Consider the following 20,772-nt stretch of genomic DNA (forward strand, 5'->3'; position numbering starts at 1 on the left):
ACACACACACACACTCTTATACTATATATGGGAAACAAATTCATTATTCTGATTGTATTCTGTCACATCGAGTAGAAGGCTTTTATACACTGCGTTGTTCACCTCCACTTACACTACAGTGAGAATCTTGATTTTCCATCTGCCACCTACAGAAATAATTTTTCTCTTAAATAACTATGATCCTCCCTTCTTCCGGTTCCATGTACACTTCGGGATGGAAAAGAAAAACAGAATACACAGACACACATACTGTACCATACAGACTTTAAAAAACTCTCCTCCACATAAAATATCAAGCACATATAAAGCTTCTAATCATTTACTGGTTGATAAAGATACACATTATTTTTTAAGTCAAACCAAGAGAGATTTAGTGCATCCATAACCCAATAAAAGTGCTGTATGTTGCATATTCCACTGTATGTTGCGGACTTCTGATTAACCAGCAACTTCATGGCAAATAGATGGGAAAACAGTAGAAACAGTGGCTGACTTTATTTTGGGGGGCTCCAAAATCACTGCAGATGGTGACTGCAGCCATGAAATTAAAAGAAGCATACTCCTTGGAAGGAAAATTATGACCAACCTAAACAGCATATTAAAAAGCAGAGACATTACTTTGCCAACAAAGGTCCGTCTAGTCAAGGCTATGGTTTTTCCAGTAGTCATGTATGGATGTGAGAGTTGGACTGTGAAGAAAGCTGAGTGCCGAAGCATTGATGCTTTTGAACTGTGGTGTTGAAGACTCTTGAGTCCCTTAGACTGCAAGGAGATCCAAGCAGTCCATCCTAAAGGAGATCAGTCCTGAGTGTTCATTGGAAGGACTGATGCTAAAGCTGAAACTCCAATACTTTGGCCACCTAATGGGAAGAACCGACTCATCTGAAAAAAAACCTGATGTTGGGAAAGATTGAAGGCAGGAGGAGAAGAGAACCACAGAGGATGAGATGGTTGGATGGGATCACCAACTCAATGATCATGAGTTTGGGTAAACTCCAGGAATTCGTGATGGACAGGGAGGCCTGGCATGCTGCGGTTCAGGGGGTCTTAAAGAGTCGGACACGCCTGAGCGACTGAACTGAATAAACCAGCCACTAATGCAAACACCTTGTAGGTTTTCTTAGCTGTCTGTCCCCCAATGAGACAATAAACTAGTCTTACTCATCTTCGCAGCCCCAGACCTGCAGAGTGTACAGCAAATGCAAAAACCCCCGAATTAATGGCCAAACGAACAATTTGTCCTTTTGATTATACGTTAACCCAGGTAAACAGCAAAAAAAAACCCATAACAAATCACATAACTATTTAGGAGATCGAGAAACACTTTCTAGACGAATTTAAAGCAGCGATTACCCAAGGACAACTCAAGAAACATGTACAAGTTTGGGAAAAAGAGGAAACGAGCATCACTCTGCCCTGCAACAAAGCCTTTACCTACATTCTCGCAAATAATCCTCACATTCTATGAAGAATGACTATTATAAATGCTACTTTACACAGCAAACTGAAATTTAGGGAGGATAAATGACCCAACCACAAAGCTCTAAGCGGTCTGTCACCTAAATCTGTCAGATTCGAGGGCTGTGCTCAGAGCCCCTCACTCTAACGCCTTTCTCACACATCTGCGGGAACGAAGACATTCCCAAAGCCTTGGTGCCACCCACCTCCACCTCCGGGCTCCCACACGCGGACTTCCCCGCTCTCCATCTCCCCGCAGGGAGCTCCAGCTCCCTCCTGGAGCTGCTCCAATCCACCCGGACTGGCAACGGGTGTGAGGGAAGGAGCATGGGGGGCAGAAGCGCTAACACTCCATCCCGCTACAGGAGGCTCCTTGCGCCAACGTTACCCGGGGAAAGAACCCAGCGCACTTACACAACTCTATCCAAAGCGTCCATCGCTACCTCAGGGGGAACCGGGAGAACGCACGTGTACCGCCAGCTTACGCGATAGGGCCGTGTGTTGGCGGAGGCGGAACCGAGCTTCCGGAAACGGAAGTTGCATCTGACGCCACTTCCTGGGGCCGAAGTGGACTCCAGGAGATGCTATCGGCTGTGGAGGAGGGACATGTTCCCTTGGTTACAGGTTTTTGCGTGGGTTCTTTTCAGAGAGTTAACGCTCGCTTCTAGGAGCTTGAGGTACATACCTGTATATGATACTGGTCAGGGTTCTTGGCCTTCCCTCAATCAACAGAAATTGGAGAGGCCAGCGAAGAAATTAAGGCATCTTTGCAGATACACTAAAAGGGGGCTGCTGCGCCTGCAGGAGAGATTAAAGCCAAGTAACAGGTTTCCTTACTTGCTGGGAAGGGGGCGGGGCAGGTGAGCTGGTTCCTTATATGGCGTGAGGACACGGTGTGTACAGGGGTGGTCTGGAGGGGTGGCTCAACTCTTAGGTGGTGTTGAGTGCACTACCATAGTTTTGCTCCCAGCTCTAGATAAGTGGCAGTTGGGTTTTGTGTGTGTATGTGTTTTTTAAAATCTTGTCCATAAGTTGCTCCAACTGCCCCTGCACATAGTTATTTTTAATCTCTTATGGTTTCTTATGGACAGGTGTTATTCATCTGGGAATCCCCCAGGATGCTAGAAAGGTTGATAGAATGGTAGGTACTCACACAGTCACTAAAATGATCAATGTGCAATATGCACCGCTGACAAAACAGTGAGATCAGTGAGGCAGAGTTTATAACTGCCATGGTGCCCGGCACATAAAAGGTAAGGAGAAAATACTACTAAGATCGTTACTTTCCCCTGTGTTTCAATTGTATATTTCAGGTACCATGTTAGTCCTATAAAGTGTACAATTTCTGTGGTTTTTAGTGTATCTGCAAAGATGTACATCCACCACCACTAATTCCAAAACATTTTTATCACCCTTATCATAACCATCCTGATAACCTCTAATCTCTGTCTCCATAGATCTGCCTATGGAGAATATACCATATAAATGGATTCATACAATACGTGGCCTTTTTTGTCTGGCTTATTTCACTTACTGTGTTCCCATGTGCTCATGTTTACAGTTCACATGTGTTGTAGCATGTATCAGTACTTCATTCTCAGTACATTCATTTATTTAGAACTGAGCAATGGTCCATTCTGTGGATATACCATGTTTGCTTATCCATTCAAAAATTTGTGTTTCCACTTTTATAAAGATTATACCTTATGATGCTTTGAACATCCATGTTCAAGTTTTTGTGTAGACTTTTTTGTTTTTAATTCTCTAGAATTGCATATGGCCACCCTGTTTGACATTTGGAGGAACTGTAAAACTTCTGCCTGCACTGTTTTACATTTCTATTAACAATGAAAGAGGGCGTGGAATTGGTTTTTCTATTGCTGCTGTAACAAATTACCACAAATTTATTATCATAACACAAATTTATTATGTTAGACTTCTAGAGATGGTTGCTCCTTGGAAGAAAAACTGTGACAAACCTAGACAGCATACTAAAAAGCAGAGAAATTGCTTTGCCAACAAAGGTCCATCTAGTCAAAAGCGATGGTTTTTCCAGTAGTCATGTATGAATGTGAGAGGTGGACTATAAAGAAAGCTGAGCACCCAAAAATGATGCTTTTGAACGGTGGTGTTGGAGAAGACTCTTGAGAGTCCCTTGAACAGCAAGGAAATCCAACCAGTCCATCCCAAAGGAAATCAGTCCTGAGTATTCATTTGAAGGACTGATGCTGAAGTTGACACACTCAATGCTTTGGCCACCTGATGCAAAGAACTGACTCACTGGAAAAGACCCTGATGCTGGGAAAGATTGAAGGTGGGAAGAGAAGGAGACAACTGAGGATGGGATAGTTGGATAGCATCACCAACTTGATACACACAAGTTTGAGCAAGTTCCAGGAGTTGGTGATGGACAGGGAAGCCTGGCATGCTGCAGTCCATGGGGTGGCAAAGAGTCGGACACTACTGAGCGACTGAACTGAGACCTCTGGAAACCAGAAGCCTAATTTTACAGGTCTAAAATTGTCAGTGGGGCTCCACTGCCCCTAAAAACTGGAGGGAGAATCTTTACCTTTCCAGGTTATATAAGCTGTTTGCATTTCTTGGCTTTCCTGTATCTTGAAAAGGTATCACCTGAACTTCTGTTTCTACTGGCGTAACTTCTTTTTCTGTTACTTGTTTGACTCCCTCTTATAAAACTCTTGCAATTACATGTGGCCCACTTGGATAATCCACAATTATATCCCCCATCTCAAAATCCTTAACCTAATCATATAGCAAATTCCCTTTGGCCAAGTACGGTAACATATTCACAGATCCCTACATTTAGAGCGTGGACATGTTTTGGGGAGAGCATTATTCTATTAACCACAGGTTCCAACTTCTCCACTTATCTCCAAAATTTGCTACTGTTCATCTTTTTTCATCAAGCCATCCTACCTAGTGGGTATAAAGTGGTAGCTCATTGTGGTTTTCATTTGTATTACCCTGATGACAAGTGATTTTGAGCATCTTTTCATAGGTTGATTAACCATATCTTCTTCCAGAAAAATGCTCAGATCCTTTGTCTTTTTATTGAGTTCCAATAGTTTCTCATATATTCTAGATACAAGTCCCTTATCTGATGGATAATTTGCAAATATTTTCTCCAATTGAATAGATGTCCTTTTTTCTAGTGTCCTTTGAATCGAAAAAGTTCAATTTTGATGAAGTCCAATGTGTCATTTTTTTCTTTTGTTGCTTCCACTTTTCATGTTTTATCTAAAAGACCATTTCCTAATCCAACATAATAAAAGATTTATACCTATATTTTCTCCAGTTTTATAACTTTAGCCCTTACATTTATTTAAGCCATTAATCCATTTTTTAAGAACAATTATATATTTAAAAATGTATATATTTATTAGGCTGCACCAGGTCTAGCTGCCGCACTTGGGATCTTTGGTTGTGGCATGTGGGATCCATGGCATGTGGGATCTAGTTCCCCGATCTGGGATCAAACCTGGGCCACCTGCATTGGGAGCAGGGAGTCTCAACCACTGGACCACTAGGGAAGTCCTTGTTGGTCCATTTTGAGTAAGTCTTTGTATATAATATGAGATTGGGGAGGGGTCCCACTTCATTCTTTTGCATGTGGATGTCCAGTTGTCCCAGCACCATTTATTGAAAAGACTCTCTTTGCTTCATTGTATTGCCTTTGTTCCTTAATCTAAGATCAGTTGACTATGTCTATTTCTAGCCTCTCTATGCTGTTCCTTTGACTTATTTGTCTATATTTTTTCAGCAATTCCCACTGTCTATATTACTACAGTTTTTACAGTAAGTCTTGAAGCCCTACTATTCTTTAACATTGTATTGGCTATTCTGAGGGTTGGCCTCTCCATATAAACTTTAGAGTCAGTTTGACAATATCCATAGAAAACTTGCTGTAGTTTTGTTGGGACTGCATTGAATCTATAGATCAAGCTTGGAAGAACTAATATCTAGAAAATAGGGCCACTTTCATATACACAAGGAAAGCTGCACACACTGCTGCTACTGCTGCTAAGTTGCTTCAGTCGTGTCCGACTCTGTGCGACCCCACAGACGGCAGCCCACCAGGCTCCCCATCTCTGGGATTCTCCAGGCAAGAACACTGGAGTGGGTTGCCATTTCCTTCTCCAATGCATGAGAGTGAAAAGGGAAAGTGAAGCCACTCAGTCGTGTCTGACTCTTAGTGACCCCATGGACTGCAGCCTACCAAGCTCCTCCCATGGGATTTTCCAGGCAAGAGTACTGGAGTGGGTTGCCATTGCCTTCTCCCACCTGAATAAATTCTGGGATTCTGTTACAAGGAGAAAAAGGAAGATCAGATATTGGGGCAAGTAATTAGCAGTCTCTCCACATACATATGGTAGAAAAAAATGTTTCTGATTAAAGGAAAGCTGAGACTAAAGTCATATAAAAATTGGGAGGATATACATGCTTATGGTTTGGAAATACTTTTAATCAGGGTATGTTGTTTTCCAATTAAATAGGAAAAAAGTTACAAAACTTATGGAAGGAAATATTTTCTCATCCTAGAACATTAATTTTCTAATCTGTCAAAACAAAGTTGTACCTCCAACAGTTGAGAGGTATAATTTTTAAAAATTTTTAATGGGAGGATACTTGCTTTACAACATTGTGCTGGTTTCTGCCACACGTGAACCAGCCATAAGCATACATGATCCCCCTCCATCCTGAGCCTCCCTCCCACTCTCCCATCCCATATCTCTAGGTCATCACAGAGCACTATGAGATATAATTAATGTGAGGTGTGTTTTATTCCAGCATAAACCATATAAAATGACTGGGTTTTATAGTCAGAAACAAATACTGGTAATTTCATATAGATCAACCTGTATCAAAGTTTGTGAATAGTTTACTTAAAAAAAATACTAGTTAGAGCAGATCTAGCTTATCACCGTAATACTTAATTTTTAATTGGAGGATAATGGCTTTACAATGTTGTATCACTGTAGTAAAATGACTGTTACAGCTGAATTCCAATCATCTTTCTTCAGTAGGAAAGGAGTGAAATTACAGCTGGAATATCAGGAACTGTACCTTCACCCTTAAGCACTTCTGAATTTTTCTGTTCTCAGAATTGTAATATTGATGTTGGTAGACTGGAAGATGTCCCCCCCCCCCCAGATATTTTCATGCCATAATTTTCAGTGTTATGCTTTTTTAAATTACATGGCAAAATGGACTTTGCAGATGGAATTAAAGTTACAGACCTTAAAATAGGGAAGTCAGCCAGATGTGCCCAATGTAATCACATAAAAGATAGAAGGGTCTAACATCAATAGGATGACAGAAGCAGCAGGAGAGAGTCAAGGACTGAGAGGAACTTGACCATGGTTGGCTTTGAAGAGAAGGGGCTATGAGTCAAGGAATACAGGCAGCCTCTGGAATATGGGAATGGCTCTCGGCCAACAGCAAGCAAATGGGACCATGATCCTTTAATTGCAAAGAACTGAATTCTGTAAACAACTGAATGAGCAAGGAAATGGAGTCCCCCATCCCACCTCCAGAAGAGAAGTTCTACAAATACCTTGATTTTAGCCCAGGTGAGACCCATCTCAAACAGCTGACCTACAATACACTTCTGTAGCTTAATACAGATAAGCCATTAAACGTGGTAATTTGCAATGGCTGCAACAGAAACTTATATACTTACCTTAGTAAAACCTCCATTTTACTCATCACAGAATGGTCCCTATAGTCCTTGAAACCATATTTTTAAAAACTCATATATTTGGTCCTTAATGATTCTAATATATTAAACTACTAGAAATGGAAATGTGTATATAGCTAACAAAAATTAAAATTGTGAACTACAAAGTCAATTATTTTATATAAAAATTCTGTAAAAAGTTCATGACTAGTTATTATGAGAAACATTTCATCTAGGAGTGATTTCTAAGGCAGTTTCTTGGGTATCCATAAAAACAGACCCTTCTGTCTCAAAAGAAGGGATATCAATAAGAGGGCCAGAATCCTCTATTTCCAAGTTCGGTGGTTTCTCCTGTTCATAAATCAGGTTTGAATTATCTTTCATTTGAGTCTCATGCTCTTCCAACTCCAAAGATTTATCTGGATCTGAAGCTACAGCTTCATCCTCTTCATGTTGATGCAGAAAATTACAGATCATGTTGGGTCTATAGGAGAAATCATTCTCCTTGATTTGCAGCCATTCCACACCACCTAATAGGGGAGGGTGTAGGTGGGGTGAGAAACCAAGAAATATGAAAAAGGAATTTTAGTTACTTACAAATATTTTTAATTTAAATGTTCATATGAATATTTATCAAAATAAAACCCCAACTTAAAGAAAGGAACATGGTGCCTGAACCAACTGATAACAAACGTGTAATTTTCATCTTACATGGAGACCTTGGAAAGCCTATAAGGTATGAATTATGAAAATCACTACTATTCTAAGCCCTTTCTCCAGAGTCCAGTTCCCAGCTCATTCTGAGAGATAACTGATCTTCCACTGCCATCTCTTGTCTAGAAGAAAATTGTCACTTCCCTACTATTTTCTTCTTATTCAGTCAGCTTTCAAATACAGTGGATGATACCACTCTATCGTCTTCCAAGTCAACATTTATGTGTCATTTTAAATTGAAGAATCCAATTGTGAAATAAAAAACCTCTCCGAAATAAAATAACTCTCCAAAAAAATCCTTGAAAAAAATTTTTGTTCCTTTTCATACCTACAGTCAAAGCCCTAATCCCTCAATAAACACCCATAATCAAGAATTGCTTCAATAATGCTAGTCATTTTTTTCTCTTATCCTTTTGACCCTTTCAGAAAGCCAAGTATTTTCATAGATACTTAATTCCTATAACCCAAGCTGTTTACTGTCATTGTCAAAGTTCCATTAGGTATCTGTAAGATATCCCAACCTATCTTGTCACCCTGTTTGAGCATCCATCTGTCCTATACCCCACCATAAACTAACTCTTCTGCAGCTGTTTGTTGAAACATCCTTACTGTTGACCCCATATCTTTTCTCTATAAAGTCTCCCTCTTTCAAAACTTGATTAGTCCTTTCCCTCCAGCTCAGCTTCAACTATTGACTTCTATTTAAAAAAAAAAAAACAACCTATTTTTTGCTTCCAATAACATTATTCTAAACATAGAGAATAACATTATTCTAAAAAAAATTTTTTTTTAGTCATCAAGTTCAAAATCTTAAAGCCACCCTAAACCCTACTCTGTTATTTAGCATAATACTTGGCACATTAACAGATAACTTGAGTGAAATGGGTGTCGGATCATAGACATCCATGTCTGTCTAAATGTGATTTACTTTAGAGTACAACCTCCTAGAAAATAAGGACTACACCTCCTGTCTACTTTGTTCTGCTGGCATCCAAGATGGTCCCCAATGATCCTCACCTACCTGACACGCATGCGCCTGTGTCGTCCCCTCCCACACAGAATAGGATATCAAAGAAATGACAGAATGTGACTTCTAAGGCTAGTTCATAAAAGACATTGTGGCTTCTACTTTGTTCTTAAAAATCCCTTGGTCTGGGAAAGCCAGCTGCTGTGTCAAAGGGCACTCAAACCAGTAGTGTGAGGAGGGCAAGGCAGTGACGCCTCCAGCACAAACGCACCAGCCATGTGAGTGAGCCATCCTACAGTTAGATTTTTCCAGCCCTACTTAAGTCTTCAGATGACTCTGGCCCAGTCAACAAAATGACTGCAACCTCATGAGAGACCCAAGCCAGACTACCTAGCTAATAAGCTGTTTCCCAATTCCTGATTCATAGAGACCACGGGAGACAGTGCTTCTGTTGCTATTGTTTTAAGCCATTAAGTTTAGGGGCCACTTTTTATGCAGCAATAGATAACCAGTACAGCCCTGAATAGTTGGTTGCTAATTTATTTGATTAAAATACACCCAAATTTTGCACCTCCCTGGTGGCACAGTGGATAAGAATCTGCCTGCCAATGCAGAGGACACAGGTTCGATCCCTGGTTTGGGAAGATTCCATATGCTGTGGGAGCAACTAAGCCCATAAGCCACAACTACTGAGTCTGAGTGCTTCATCTACTGAAGCCCGTGTGCCTAGAGCCTGTGCTCCACAACAAGAGCAGCCACAGTGATGAAAAGCCTGCGTATTGCAAAAAAGAGTAGCCCTGCTTGCCGCAACTACAGGCAACCCGTACAAAGCTAATAAATAAATAAAAAGATGCATCCAGATTCTCCCGAAGATCTATTAGATTATTAAAAGACTAAAGCGAATTCTGTAACTTCCTTTAAGGAGAATATTTAAATGATAGGTTAAGCCATCTGATATGTATCTGCCTTTCAAGTTCATTCTAGAACTTCAAGTGCCTCCTTCCTATTATTTTCAAAGTGCCTAAAAAAAAAGGATAGTTATGGAATATGTAGGAACAAAGATTTGTTATATAGTTATGTGTAGCTGGTATGAATTTCTAGATGATGAATGTACCTTCAAATATTTATTCTTTACAATAAATCAAGCCACGAATATTCATCATTAGGGTCTTATTTACTAGTGTTCAAATATGTCTTTGAGCAATAAGCCTTGTTTTTGGTGGACAAACACATTTATTTTGACCATGTCCCAAATTCCCTAGGGCAACAGAAAGAGGTTGGTGTGGTGAACAATGGGCTTTTAAACCATCAAGTGGTTATTTGTCCATCTCTGCAAACATGTACCTGCTACAGGTGCAAGAAACACCCATAAAGTCTCTAGTGTTGGATGACTAGCAACTGGAGAAGGCTCACTGGGTGTTTATTGAGAACTAGACTTCAGATTAACAACTGTGGTCTTAGAGTCCCTCCCTCACATATAAAGCCAGCTTCTTCCAGTCGTGAGCATCTCGGGGAAGGTCACTGCATCTCCCCAAAGCTCAGGAGATGCTGTGGGGGTCAAGAACTGCTACCAGGGTATCTTCTGCACTTACAAAGTTTTAATGGTGGGGAGAGGAGTGGCTGGTGAATTCCTTGGGGTTGAAATCATGTCAAGTTGCTTGACAAACTCCTCACAATCGTTTCCAATGCAAAGCAGATAAAAATTTCTCATATGTCTCCAGTGCCCCCAACTATATGAGAATTCAACTAAATTTTAAAATCTATCTTTGGACTTTTTATGGAGAGCTCTCAATTTTCATACTTAACCTATCACACATAGTTATTATTATGAAGCACAAAGAACACCCTGGCAACAATGTATCATAAAGCCAGTACTGAATCATCTATTTTCAGAGAAATAAGTGAACTAACCTATATTTTCTTCTCCTTCCTTCTTTTCCGTCAGAAGAGTCCTTGTCATGCTGAGCTTCTTCATTGTGTGGCATTTATATTTTAGCACTGTTTTGTTACTGCCTTCTGCATCCACTAAAATACAAAATGAACACTATTATACTGCTTGATGCCATCAAATAATCGTGTTAAGCCTCAATGGTTCCAGTTTAGAGAGCTAAACTACTTCCTATGAAGATGATACAGTTAAGTTCAAGATTTAACTCATTCCTCCTGCTCCAGCCACAGAGAAGTAATAGATTAAATACTTAAGAACTGAAGATACAAGTGAACTCAAAGACAACACACATCTACAGGGGACAGAAACCCGAAGTTAGAGTAAAGCTACAACGCTGGACTGGAAGAAGCACAAGCTGGAATCAAGACTGCTGGGAGAAATCTCAATAACCTAAAATATGCAGATGACACCACCCTTATGGCAGAAAGTGAAGAGGAACTAAAAAGCCTCTTGATGAAAGTGAAAGAGGAGAGGGAAAAAGTTGGCTTAAAGCTCAACATTCAGAAAACGAAGATCATGGCATCTGGTCCCATCACTTCATGGGAAATAGATGGGGAAACAGTGGAAAAAGTGACAGACTTTATTTTGGGGGGCTCCAAAATCACTGCAGATGGTGACTGCAGCCATGAAATGAAAAGACGCTTACTCCTTGGAAGAAAAGTTATGATCAACCTAGATAGCATATTCAAAAGCAGAGATATTACTTTGCTGACTAAGGTCCGTCTAGTCAAGGCTATGGTTTTTCCAGTAGTCATGTATGGATGTGAGAGTTGGACTGTGAAATAAGCTGAGCGCTGAAGAATTGATGCTTTTGAACTGTGGTGTTGGAGAAGACTCTTGAGAGTCCCTTGGACTGCAAGGAGATCCAACCAGTCCACTCTGAAGGAGATCAACCCTGGGATTTCTTTGGAAGGAATGATGCTGAAGCTGAAACTCCAATACTTTGGCCACCTCATGCAAAGAATTGACTCAATGGAAAAGACTTTGATGCTGGGAAGGATTGGGGGCAGGAGGAGAAGGGGACGACAGAGGATGAGATGGCTGGATGGCATCACTGACTCGATAGACGTTGAGTCTGAGTGAACTCCGGGAGTTGGTGATGGACAGGGAGGCCTGGCGTGCTGCGATTCATGGGGTCACAAAGAGTCGGACACGACTGAGTGACTGAACTGAACTGAACAGGTCTATTAGGTGCCAGCCCTGAAGTAGGAAAGCTGGGTCGGGAATTTGGGTTTACTGGGTAAGGAGATCTAAAATTCTGTCGCTCAAAATGAAGCACCAAAGTTAGACACTACTTGAAGCCAGACTGGAGTGAGAAGATCCCCAATCAGGAGAGAAAGCTGAGAAAAAGAAATTGCTGTCCACCTGCTGCTTGGGGTCACAGCTTTATAAAAACTGTGGGTGCAGGCGGGAATGGCGGATGAGACTCTGTGCTAAGGATGTGAAGCCCACTGAAATCCTGCCACTGTGTGACTACTGATACTACACTTTAGAGAGCAACACAGTGGTGTCTATTAAGTTCAACCATGTAAAACTGGCAATATTCAGCCCAAATTGTTAATTTCAGATGGTTGAATCTACTACACATACTTATCAATCTAACAGTTCCGTTTCTAAGTGTATACCCAAGAGACATTTTTACATAGATGCACGAGACATTTTTGTGATGAGTAAATAAGCATAATTAAGAAAACAGGCTCTGGAGCAGACCGTCTTAGTTCCAATCCTGGCCCTGCTTCTAGGTCTATGACCTTGAGAATGTTTTTATCTCTCTGTGCTTCAGTTTCTTCAAATATAAAGTGAAGATAACAATGCCCTTTACCTCACAGACTTGTAGTGAGGACTCAGGACATTTATACATGGAACACTTAGAACAGTGGCTGACATACAGAAAGCACTCAATAAATTTTAGTAGTTATTAATAAAAATGGAAGCAACCAACATGTCCATTAATTGGAGAAAAAACTGCAGTACAGTCACAAATAGCAACAGGGAAAACAGTTATATATTTGTGTATATATATATAAGCATGTAAAAAAATCTCAAAACGTATCTCTAATTGAAAAAAAGATATAGAACGATACATTTATCAAATGCTACAATTTATATGAAGTGTGAAAGTATCCAGAAAGTGCTATTTATTGTCTGCTGATACATACATATGTAATATAAAATGAGGTGTAAGAAAGATAAACACCAAATTCAAGAGAGTGATCACCTCTGAAGACAAGTGATTACCTCTGAAGACAGAAGGGAGTAATTTTGGAGAGGAATACACAAGGGGCTTCAAATGTATCTGGAATGTTTTTTAACTACCTAGCCAAAAGGGGGAATTTGATACAGGTAGACAGTGGGTACATGAGATGTTTAACTTTAATATCCATCATATACAAGTACGTTTGAAATATTTCAAACAAAAAGAGTTGAGTCAGCATAGCAATCACTTACCATATTCAACATTTTCTTCAAATATAACACAGGTCCCAACAGTGTCTGCAGAAAAACATTAAGGCAACTTGTTGAAATAGCTACTTTCTCCAAAAGGCATATAAAAAAGGGAATTTCATCTCTCTGACATCCTCCTACCTTCATACTCTCCAGCAAAGACATAACTGTCCACTTGCAGAATGGGCCTTTCTGTATCAATTCCCTACAACAGAATATAGGACCATTAAAAAATCATTATTAAAAACAGCCTTGGGAGTGGGGGAAATGGGTGAAGAGGGGCTCAAATAATACCAACTTCCAGTCATAAAATAAATAAGTCCTGGGATGTTTAAGAACATCATGGTGACTACAGATAGTACTGTACTTTATATCTGAAAGTAGCTAAGACAGTAAATCTTCAAAGTCATTACCAGAAGAAAAAAAATTTTGTAATTATATGTGTAGTGATGGGGGTTAATTAGACGTTGTGGTGATCACTTCATAATACAAATACTAAACACATACAGCTGAAACTAGTATAATTTTTTTAAAAAATTGTTTTTCAGTCATGTCTGACTCTTTGCGACCCCATGGACTGCAGCACGCCAGGCTTCCCTGTCTTTCAGCATCTCCCTGAGTTTATTCATACTCATATCCATTGAGTCAGTGATGCCATCCAAATATCTTGTCCTCTGTTGTCCCCTTCTCCTCCTGCCTTCAATCTTTCTAGCAGCAGGGTCTTTCCCAATAAGTCAGCTCTTCACATCAAGCAGCCAAAGTATTGGAGCTTCAGCATCAGTCCTTCCAGTGAATATTCAGGGTTGATTTCCTTTAGGATCAACTGGTTTGATCTCATTGCTGTCCAACACTTTCAAGAGTCTCTCCAGCACCACAGTTTGAAGGCTCAATTCTTCAGCACTCAGCTTTTTATTGTCCATCTCTCACATCTGTACATGACTACTGGAAAAACCGTAGCTTTGACTAAATGGACCTTGGTAGGCAAAGTAATGTCTCTGCTTTTTAATATGCTATCTAGGTTGGTCATAGCTTTCCTTCCAAGGAGCAAGCGTCTTTTAATTTCATGGCTGCAGTCACCAGCTGCAGTGATTTTGGAGCCCAAGAAAGTAAAGTCTGTCACTGTTTTCATTGTTTTCCCATCTATTTGCCATGAAGTGATGGGACCAGATGCCATGATCTTAGTTTTTTGAATGTTGAGTTTTAAGCCAACTTTTCACTCTCCTCTTTCACTTTCATCAAGAGGCTTTTTAGTTCTTCTTCGCTTTCTGCCATAAGTGTGGTGTCATCTTTGTATCTGAGGGTATTGATATTTCTCCCAGCAATCTTAATTCCAGCTTCTGCTTTATCTAGCCCGGCATTTCATACGATATACTCTGCATATAAGTTAAATAAGCAGGGTGACAATATACAACCTTGACGTACTCCTTTCCCAATTTGGTTGCAAACTGTTGTTTCTTGACCTGCATACAGGTTTCTAAGGAGGCAAGTAAGGTGGTCTGGTATTCCCATCTCTTGAAGAATTTTCTATAGCTTGTTGTGATCAACACAATCAAAGGCTTTAGCCTAGTCAATGAAGCAGAAGTAGATGCTTTTCTGGAATTCTCTCTCTTTACATATGATCCAACGGATGTTGGCAATTTGATCTCTGGCTCCTCTTCCTTTTCTAAATCCAGCTTGTACATCTGGAAGTTTGCGGTTCACATACTGTTGAAGCCTAGCTTGAAGGATTTTGAGCATTACTTTGCTAGCATATGAAATGAGTAAAACTGTGTGATAATTTGCACATTCTTTGGCACTGCCTTTCTTTGGGATTGGAATGAAAGCTGACCAGGTCAGTTTTATAAAAAATATTTTATTTTTCATAAAAATTATGTATTATAAAATAATAATAATAATGTATTTCTGCTTGGCTGTGCTGGGTCTTCAGGGCTGTGTGGGCTTTTCTCTACTGCAGCGAGCTGGGGCTTCTCTCTAATCATGGGTTCTATGGCACTCAGGCTTCAGTAGCTGTGCCTGGAGGGCTCTGAAGCACTGGGCTCAGTAGTTGTGGCGCAGGGGGCTTAGTTGCTCTGGGGCAGATGAGATCTTCCTGGATGAAGGATCAAACTCTGGCCTCCTACAATGGCTGGTGGATTCTTTACCACTGAGCCCCCAGGGGAATCTAGTATAATATTATATGTCAATTATTTCTCAATTTAAAAAAGAAAAGAAGGATTTCCCTGGTGGTCCAGTGGTTAAAACTCCATTGCAGGGGGCACAGGTTAGATCCCTGGTCAGGAAGCGAAGATCCCACCTGCCTGGAGTGAGCACAGTAGTTGCAGCCCGGAGGCTCTTTAGTTGTGTCCTGTGGGCTTCAGTGGCCCTGGCACTGAGACTTACCTGCCCCAGGGCATGCGGGATCTTAGTTCCCCGCACCAAGAATTGTACCGCTGAGCCCTGCATTGCAAGGCAGATTCTTAACCAGGGAGGTCCAAAAACAGTGCATTTCAAAACGCTACCCCACTCCCCCACAAATCTTTAACTCTTCCCAGCCACACATGCAGACATCAGGCATCGTTGTTGATGCTGTCAACTACAAACTGGCACTTGCCAAGAGCACTGCCAATGACTGAACAAGAGCATCTGCCACCTGCCCCTGTGGAGACGGAACCCTGTGCTGCTGCAGCTGCTGACCTTCAGCACCCTCTGAGAGAGTTCAGGGTGTGGTGAGGCACTGTGTGCTCCAGGGAATCTGGTGCGACAGATCTTTAGATAGTTAGATCTTTTCAGGAACTGATTTTATGCTCCGAACCCTTGCATCTCCTCATACCTGGAAAAGCACTAAATCCCTTCATGGTGACATCAAATCCTTGTGATTAGCAGAAAACCTTTTGTAATGTGAGTGCTTAATGGTACTGAACTCCCCCTTCACCAAAATCTTATATATTGACCCTTCCCCACTGTCTCTTCGGAGCAGTCTCTCAGAACTATCAGAGATGCTGCCTCCCTGGCTGCAGTTCTCATTTTGCCCCCAATAAAACTTAACTCCCAACTCTCAAGCTGTGCATCTTTTTGTAGTCGACAATGCTGTAAAAGTTGGGCAGTAGTTTTCTCCCAGCTGCTCCCACAGCTCCCTGTACTGGACTGTCTCCAATGGTTCACTGCTTTGTATGCCTGGAATTAACCTATTTTAAGGGGATGCTTTTGAATTGTGGCGTTGGAGAAGACTCTGCGAGAGTCCCTCGGACAGCAAGAAGATCCAACCAGTTCATCCTAAAGGAACTCAGTCCTGAATATTCACTGGAAAGACTGATGCTGAAGCTGAAACACCAATACTTTGGCCACCTAATGCGAAGAACTGACTCATCTGAAAAGACCCTGATGCTGGGAAACACTGAAGGCAGGCGGAGAAGGGGACGACAGAGGATGAGATGGCTGGATGGCATCACCGCAATGGACATGAGTTTGAGTAAGGTTTGGGAGCTGGTGATGGACAGGGAAGCCTGGCGTGCTGCAGTCCATGGGGTCGCAAAAAGACACGACTGAGCGACTTCACTGAACTGACTCAACTAAAGGGGATGGGTGTCACCATTCATTCTTGTTTCAGATTTAAGAAAACCTACAACAACCCACCAATTCTACAAGACTCACCAAAATCTTGCATTTATTTTCACATTTTGAGAGCAAGTCTGAATCAAGAATTCCTGATAATTCCACCATAACCAACTGCTCCTGGTGGAAGAAAGAAGGGTTAACGCGTTAGCCTGTGAGAATGCAGGAAGAGGCAGGCAGTTAAGGAGAAAAGCCAAACAAACACTCGCAGTGAAACGACTCCACTTTTGTGAAAACTAGGTTCTGCTTTCAACGAGAGGAAGCGCGCTCCGTTAACGAAGGTAACCTCCCTCCCTCCCCCTAGAACGTCCGCGTGGCCCGCAGGGCTGTGGGCAGCTGCTTGCCACCCCGCGCGCTCGGGGGCACAATCCCGCCAGGGGCCCCGGGGCCGCGCCTCGACTCCCTGCCGCGCACACAGCCACTTCCACCCCCGCCACCACCGCGCGGGCTTCCGCCGTGGCACTCACTGTCTCCTCCTCCTCGTCTTCCTCCTCTTCGTCCCAGTCCACCCAACTCGGCTCCTTGGCAGCTGCCGCCATGCCGCCGCTCCTCTGCGCCGCCAGCGAACCGTGGGCCCCGCCCGCCGGGGCCGCCATCTTGAGTAAGGGCAGCGGCTCCGGCTGCGCCCGCCGCTGCTGCCAGCACGCGAGATGGCGGCCTCCGGGCCCACGTGCAGCTCCTTGTTCCTCTCCGAAAGCTGGAGCCAGGACCCTGGCCTCTGTCGGGCAGCTTCGGCGACCTAGGGAACCCTCGGACTCCCGTCGCTGGTGGGACGAGCCCACTGGGGAGCGAGGCAGAGGAGATCAAGAAGGTGCAGGCAAAGAGGCCACCGTGCGCGAGGGAAATGGAGAGGCCTAGAGTATCCCCATCCTACATTGCTTTGAAAGAAATTCTTATTGTTGTGTAAACACTCATCCTCAATTCAAGTTCTCCCCGAGCCAAGCTAAGGGCACACTTCACTGCGCTAGGAAGTGAGCTTGGGTTTCAGGACCCTGTAAAAGCTGCAGGCTTCGCAGGTGGCGCTAGTGGTAAAGATACCGCCTGCCAATACAGGAGACGGGGGTCGATTCCCTGGGTTGGGAGGATACTCTGGAGGCGGGCATTGGCAACCCATTCATGGACTGAGGAGCCTGGCGGGCTGCAGTCCGTAGGGTCCCATAGAGAGGGACACGATTGAAGCGACTTAGCACGCAAAAAGGATGTAGGAATGGCAGATGGAGATCCGATTGCCCTAAGCGCTGTAAGGGACAGAAATTGGGGAGTACTAGACGAAGGAGCCTGGTGGGCCGCAGTCCATGGGGTCGCTAAGAGTCGGACACGACTGAGCGACTTCACTTTCACTTTTCACTTTAATGCATTGGAGAAGGAAATGGCAACCCAAGCCAGTGTTCTTGCCTGGAGAATCCGAGGGACGAGGGAGCCTGGTAGGCTGCCGTCTATGGGGTCGCACAGAGTCGGACACGACTGAAGCGACTTAGCAGCTGCAGAGACTAAGTAGAAAGCAATGGCACCCCACTCCAGTACTGTTGCCTGGAAAATCCCATGGACGGAGGAGCCTGGAAGGCTGCAGTCCATGGGGTCGCTGAGGGTCGGGCACGACTGAGCCAGTGACTTCACTTTCACTTTTCACTTTCATGCATTGGAGAAGGCAATGGCAACCCACTCCAGTGTTCTTGCCTGGAGAAGCCCAGGGACGGGGGAGCCTGGTGAGCTGCTGTCTATGGGGTCACACACAGTCGGACACGACTGAAGCGACTTAGCAGTAGTAGTTAGTAGAGACTAAGTAAAGTGAAGTTTCGAACAGGATTTTTCTAAAACTAACTTCATGGATTTTTCTGATTATAAAATAAATGACTGTTGTAGAGAGACAGGATGATCTACCTCCATAGAGCATGAGAGTTAGGGTCTGATACTTGTCTGATTTTGCTGCATTATTAACTGCAAGGCTTTAGGCAAGTTGGTTTTTGTGAGGATTAAAAGAGATAATACCTGTAAAACAGATTTAGCCCATTGTCTGGCACATATTAAGCACTTAATATGCATTTAGTCTAGTCATGGTAATAATATATACAAATTTAGAGTATTATAACTTAAAAAAATTTTCAGGGAATTTTCTGGTGGTCCAGTGGTTAAGACTATGCTTTGTCTGCGGTGGCCTTGGTGGGGGAAATATGATCCCACAGGCCATGCTGTGTGGCTGAAGAAAATGAAAAACAAAAACATTTTCCTACACAGTTTAGCTTTCCAGCTTCTTTCTACATACACAAACAATTTTTATTACAAAAATGTGTTCAAACTATACATCTGTTTAAAACTTGCTTTTCTCACTATATGTAGTATCATGGATGTTTTCCATGATAAATATAGATCTATGTGATGGTATTTATTGATATTGCACAACACTTTAGTAAACATTTTTGTGCATTTTTACCCATTCCTTCATTAAATGAATGGGATTTCATAGCTTTAAAAAAATGGGACAAGTACTGGACTTCTTAGAAGTTGTAGAACTTAGAAGTTCTAGATCTGAAATATAGTAATTGTGATCTGGCACAAGCTGCTGTGCTTCCTCATCCCCTGTGTTCTTATTTATTAAATGAAGATAACATTATTCATCCTAACTGTATATTTTTTGTTTGAAGATTAGATTGTGTCTCAAACAGTGCTTTATAAGTTGAGAAATTAAATGGTCAGATATTATTGGGGATCAGGGAGAATAAAAAGGAGAACAATCCAAGCTGAGAGAGCAGCAGAAGTGAAAGTTTGAGGTTTGAAAATATATTTTATGAGGTCAGTGTAATGCCTCAGGATGTCCCTTTCAAATAAACAAGGCTCATACTTCTAGTCAAGGTTAGTACTGTTTACTATTTAAGACATAATTGTTAAGCTTATTTATTTTGAATGGTTTATGAAATGATACAGACAGAGAAGTAAGCCTTCCATCCCTGTCTGCCAGCTCCCGTTTCCATTACTGCTGTTGATCAGTCACGTCTGACTCTTTGTGACCCCATGGACTGCAGCATGCCACGATTCCCTGTCCTTCACTATCTCCCAGAGTTTGCTCAAATTCATGTCTGTTGAGTTGGTGATGCCATCCAACCATTTCATCCTCTGTCGCCCTCTTCTCCTGCCCTCAGTCTTTCCCGGCACCAAGGTCTTGTACAAGGAATCAGCTTTCTCATCAGGTGGCCAAAGTATTGGAGCTTCAACTTCAGTATCAGTCCTTCCAATGAATATTCAGGGTTGATTTCCTTTAGGAGGGTTTCCCTGCTGGCTCAGATGGTAAAGAATTCACCTGCAATGCAGGAGACCCAGATTCAGGAAGACTCGCTGGACAAGGGAGGGGCTACTCACTCCAGTATTCTTGCTTGGAGAATTCCACGGTCAGAGGAGCTGGGTGGGCTACAGTCCATGGGGTCCCAAAGAATCGGAAACAACTGAGTGAATTTCACTTTTCCTTTAGGACTGACTGATTTGATCTTCTTGCAGTCCAAGAGATTCTCAAGTCTTCTCCAGAATCACAATTCAAAAGCATCAATTTTTTGGCGCTCAGCCTTTTTTATGATGCAACTCGCACACCTGTACGTGACTATTGAAAAAACCATAGCTTTGACTTTGGACCTTTGTCAGCAAAGTGATGTCTCTGGTTTTGAATACGGTGTCTAGATTTGTGATAGCTTCCCTTTCAAGGAGTATGAGTCTTTTATTTTCATGGCTATAGTCACTGCAGTGATTCTGGAGCCCAAGAAAAGAAAACCCGTCTTTGTTTCCACTTTTTCCTTTTCTATTTGCCATGAAGTGATGAGACCAGATGCTGTGGTCTTGGTTTTTGTTTTTGTTTTTTAATATTTATTTAGGCTGGGCTGTGTCTTAGTTGCAACCTGCGGGGGATCCTTGGTCTTCATTGTGGCGTGCAGGATATTTACTTGCAGCATTCAGTTCAGTTCAGTC

At 42.3% G+C, this 20,772-nt stretch overlaps 2 protein-coding genes across 2 annotated transcripts in view; both read right to left on the reverse strand.

The window, feature by feature from the left end:
• The window catches only part of RPF2 (ribosome production factor 2 homolog), a 33,225-nt gene extending 31,218 nt beyond the window's left edge, over positions 1-2,007 (reverse strand). Inside the window, exon 1 of the mRNA XM_040238490.1 lies at positions 1,873-2,007. Coding sequence (XP_040094424.1) covers positions 1,873-1,895 — 23 coding nt within the window. The 5' untranslated portion in view covers positions 1,896-2,007. The remainder of the gene's footprint in view (positions 1-1,872) is intronic.
• A 3,913-nt stretch (positions 2,008-5,920) lies between these two features.
• On the reverse strand, positions 5,921-18,018 carry GTF3C6 (general transcription factor IIIC subunit 6). Its single transcript, XM_040238491.1, has 6 exons — positions 17,289-18,018; positions 16,861-16,941; positions 13,372-13,435; positions 13,234-13,278; positions 10,749-10,862; positions 5,921-7,686 (listed from the first exon to the last, which is right to left on the reverse strand). Exons 1-6 carry the CDS (start codon positions 17,415-17,417, stop codon positions 7,385-7,387), a joined length of 735 nt encoding a protein of 244 aa, XP_040094425.1. The 5' UTR covers positions 17,418-18,018; the 3' UTR covers positions 5,921-7,384.
• Between the last annotated feature and the right edge of the window lie 2,754 nt (positions 18,019-20,772).

This window comes from Oryx dammah, unplaced genomic scaffold, assembly GCF_014754425.2.
Source record: "Oryx dammah isolate SB20612 unplaced genomic scaffold, SCBI_Odam_1.1 HiC_scaffold_4, whole genome shotgun sequence".
In the NCBI taxonomy this organism is placed as follows: Eukaryota; Metazoa; Chordata; class Mammalia; order Artiodactyla; family Bovidae; genus Oryx; species Oryx dammah.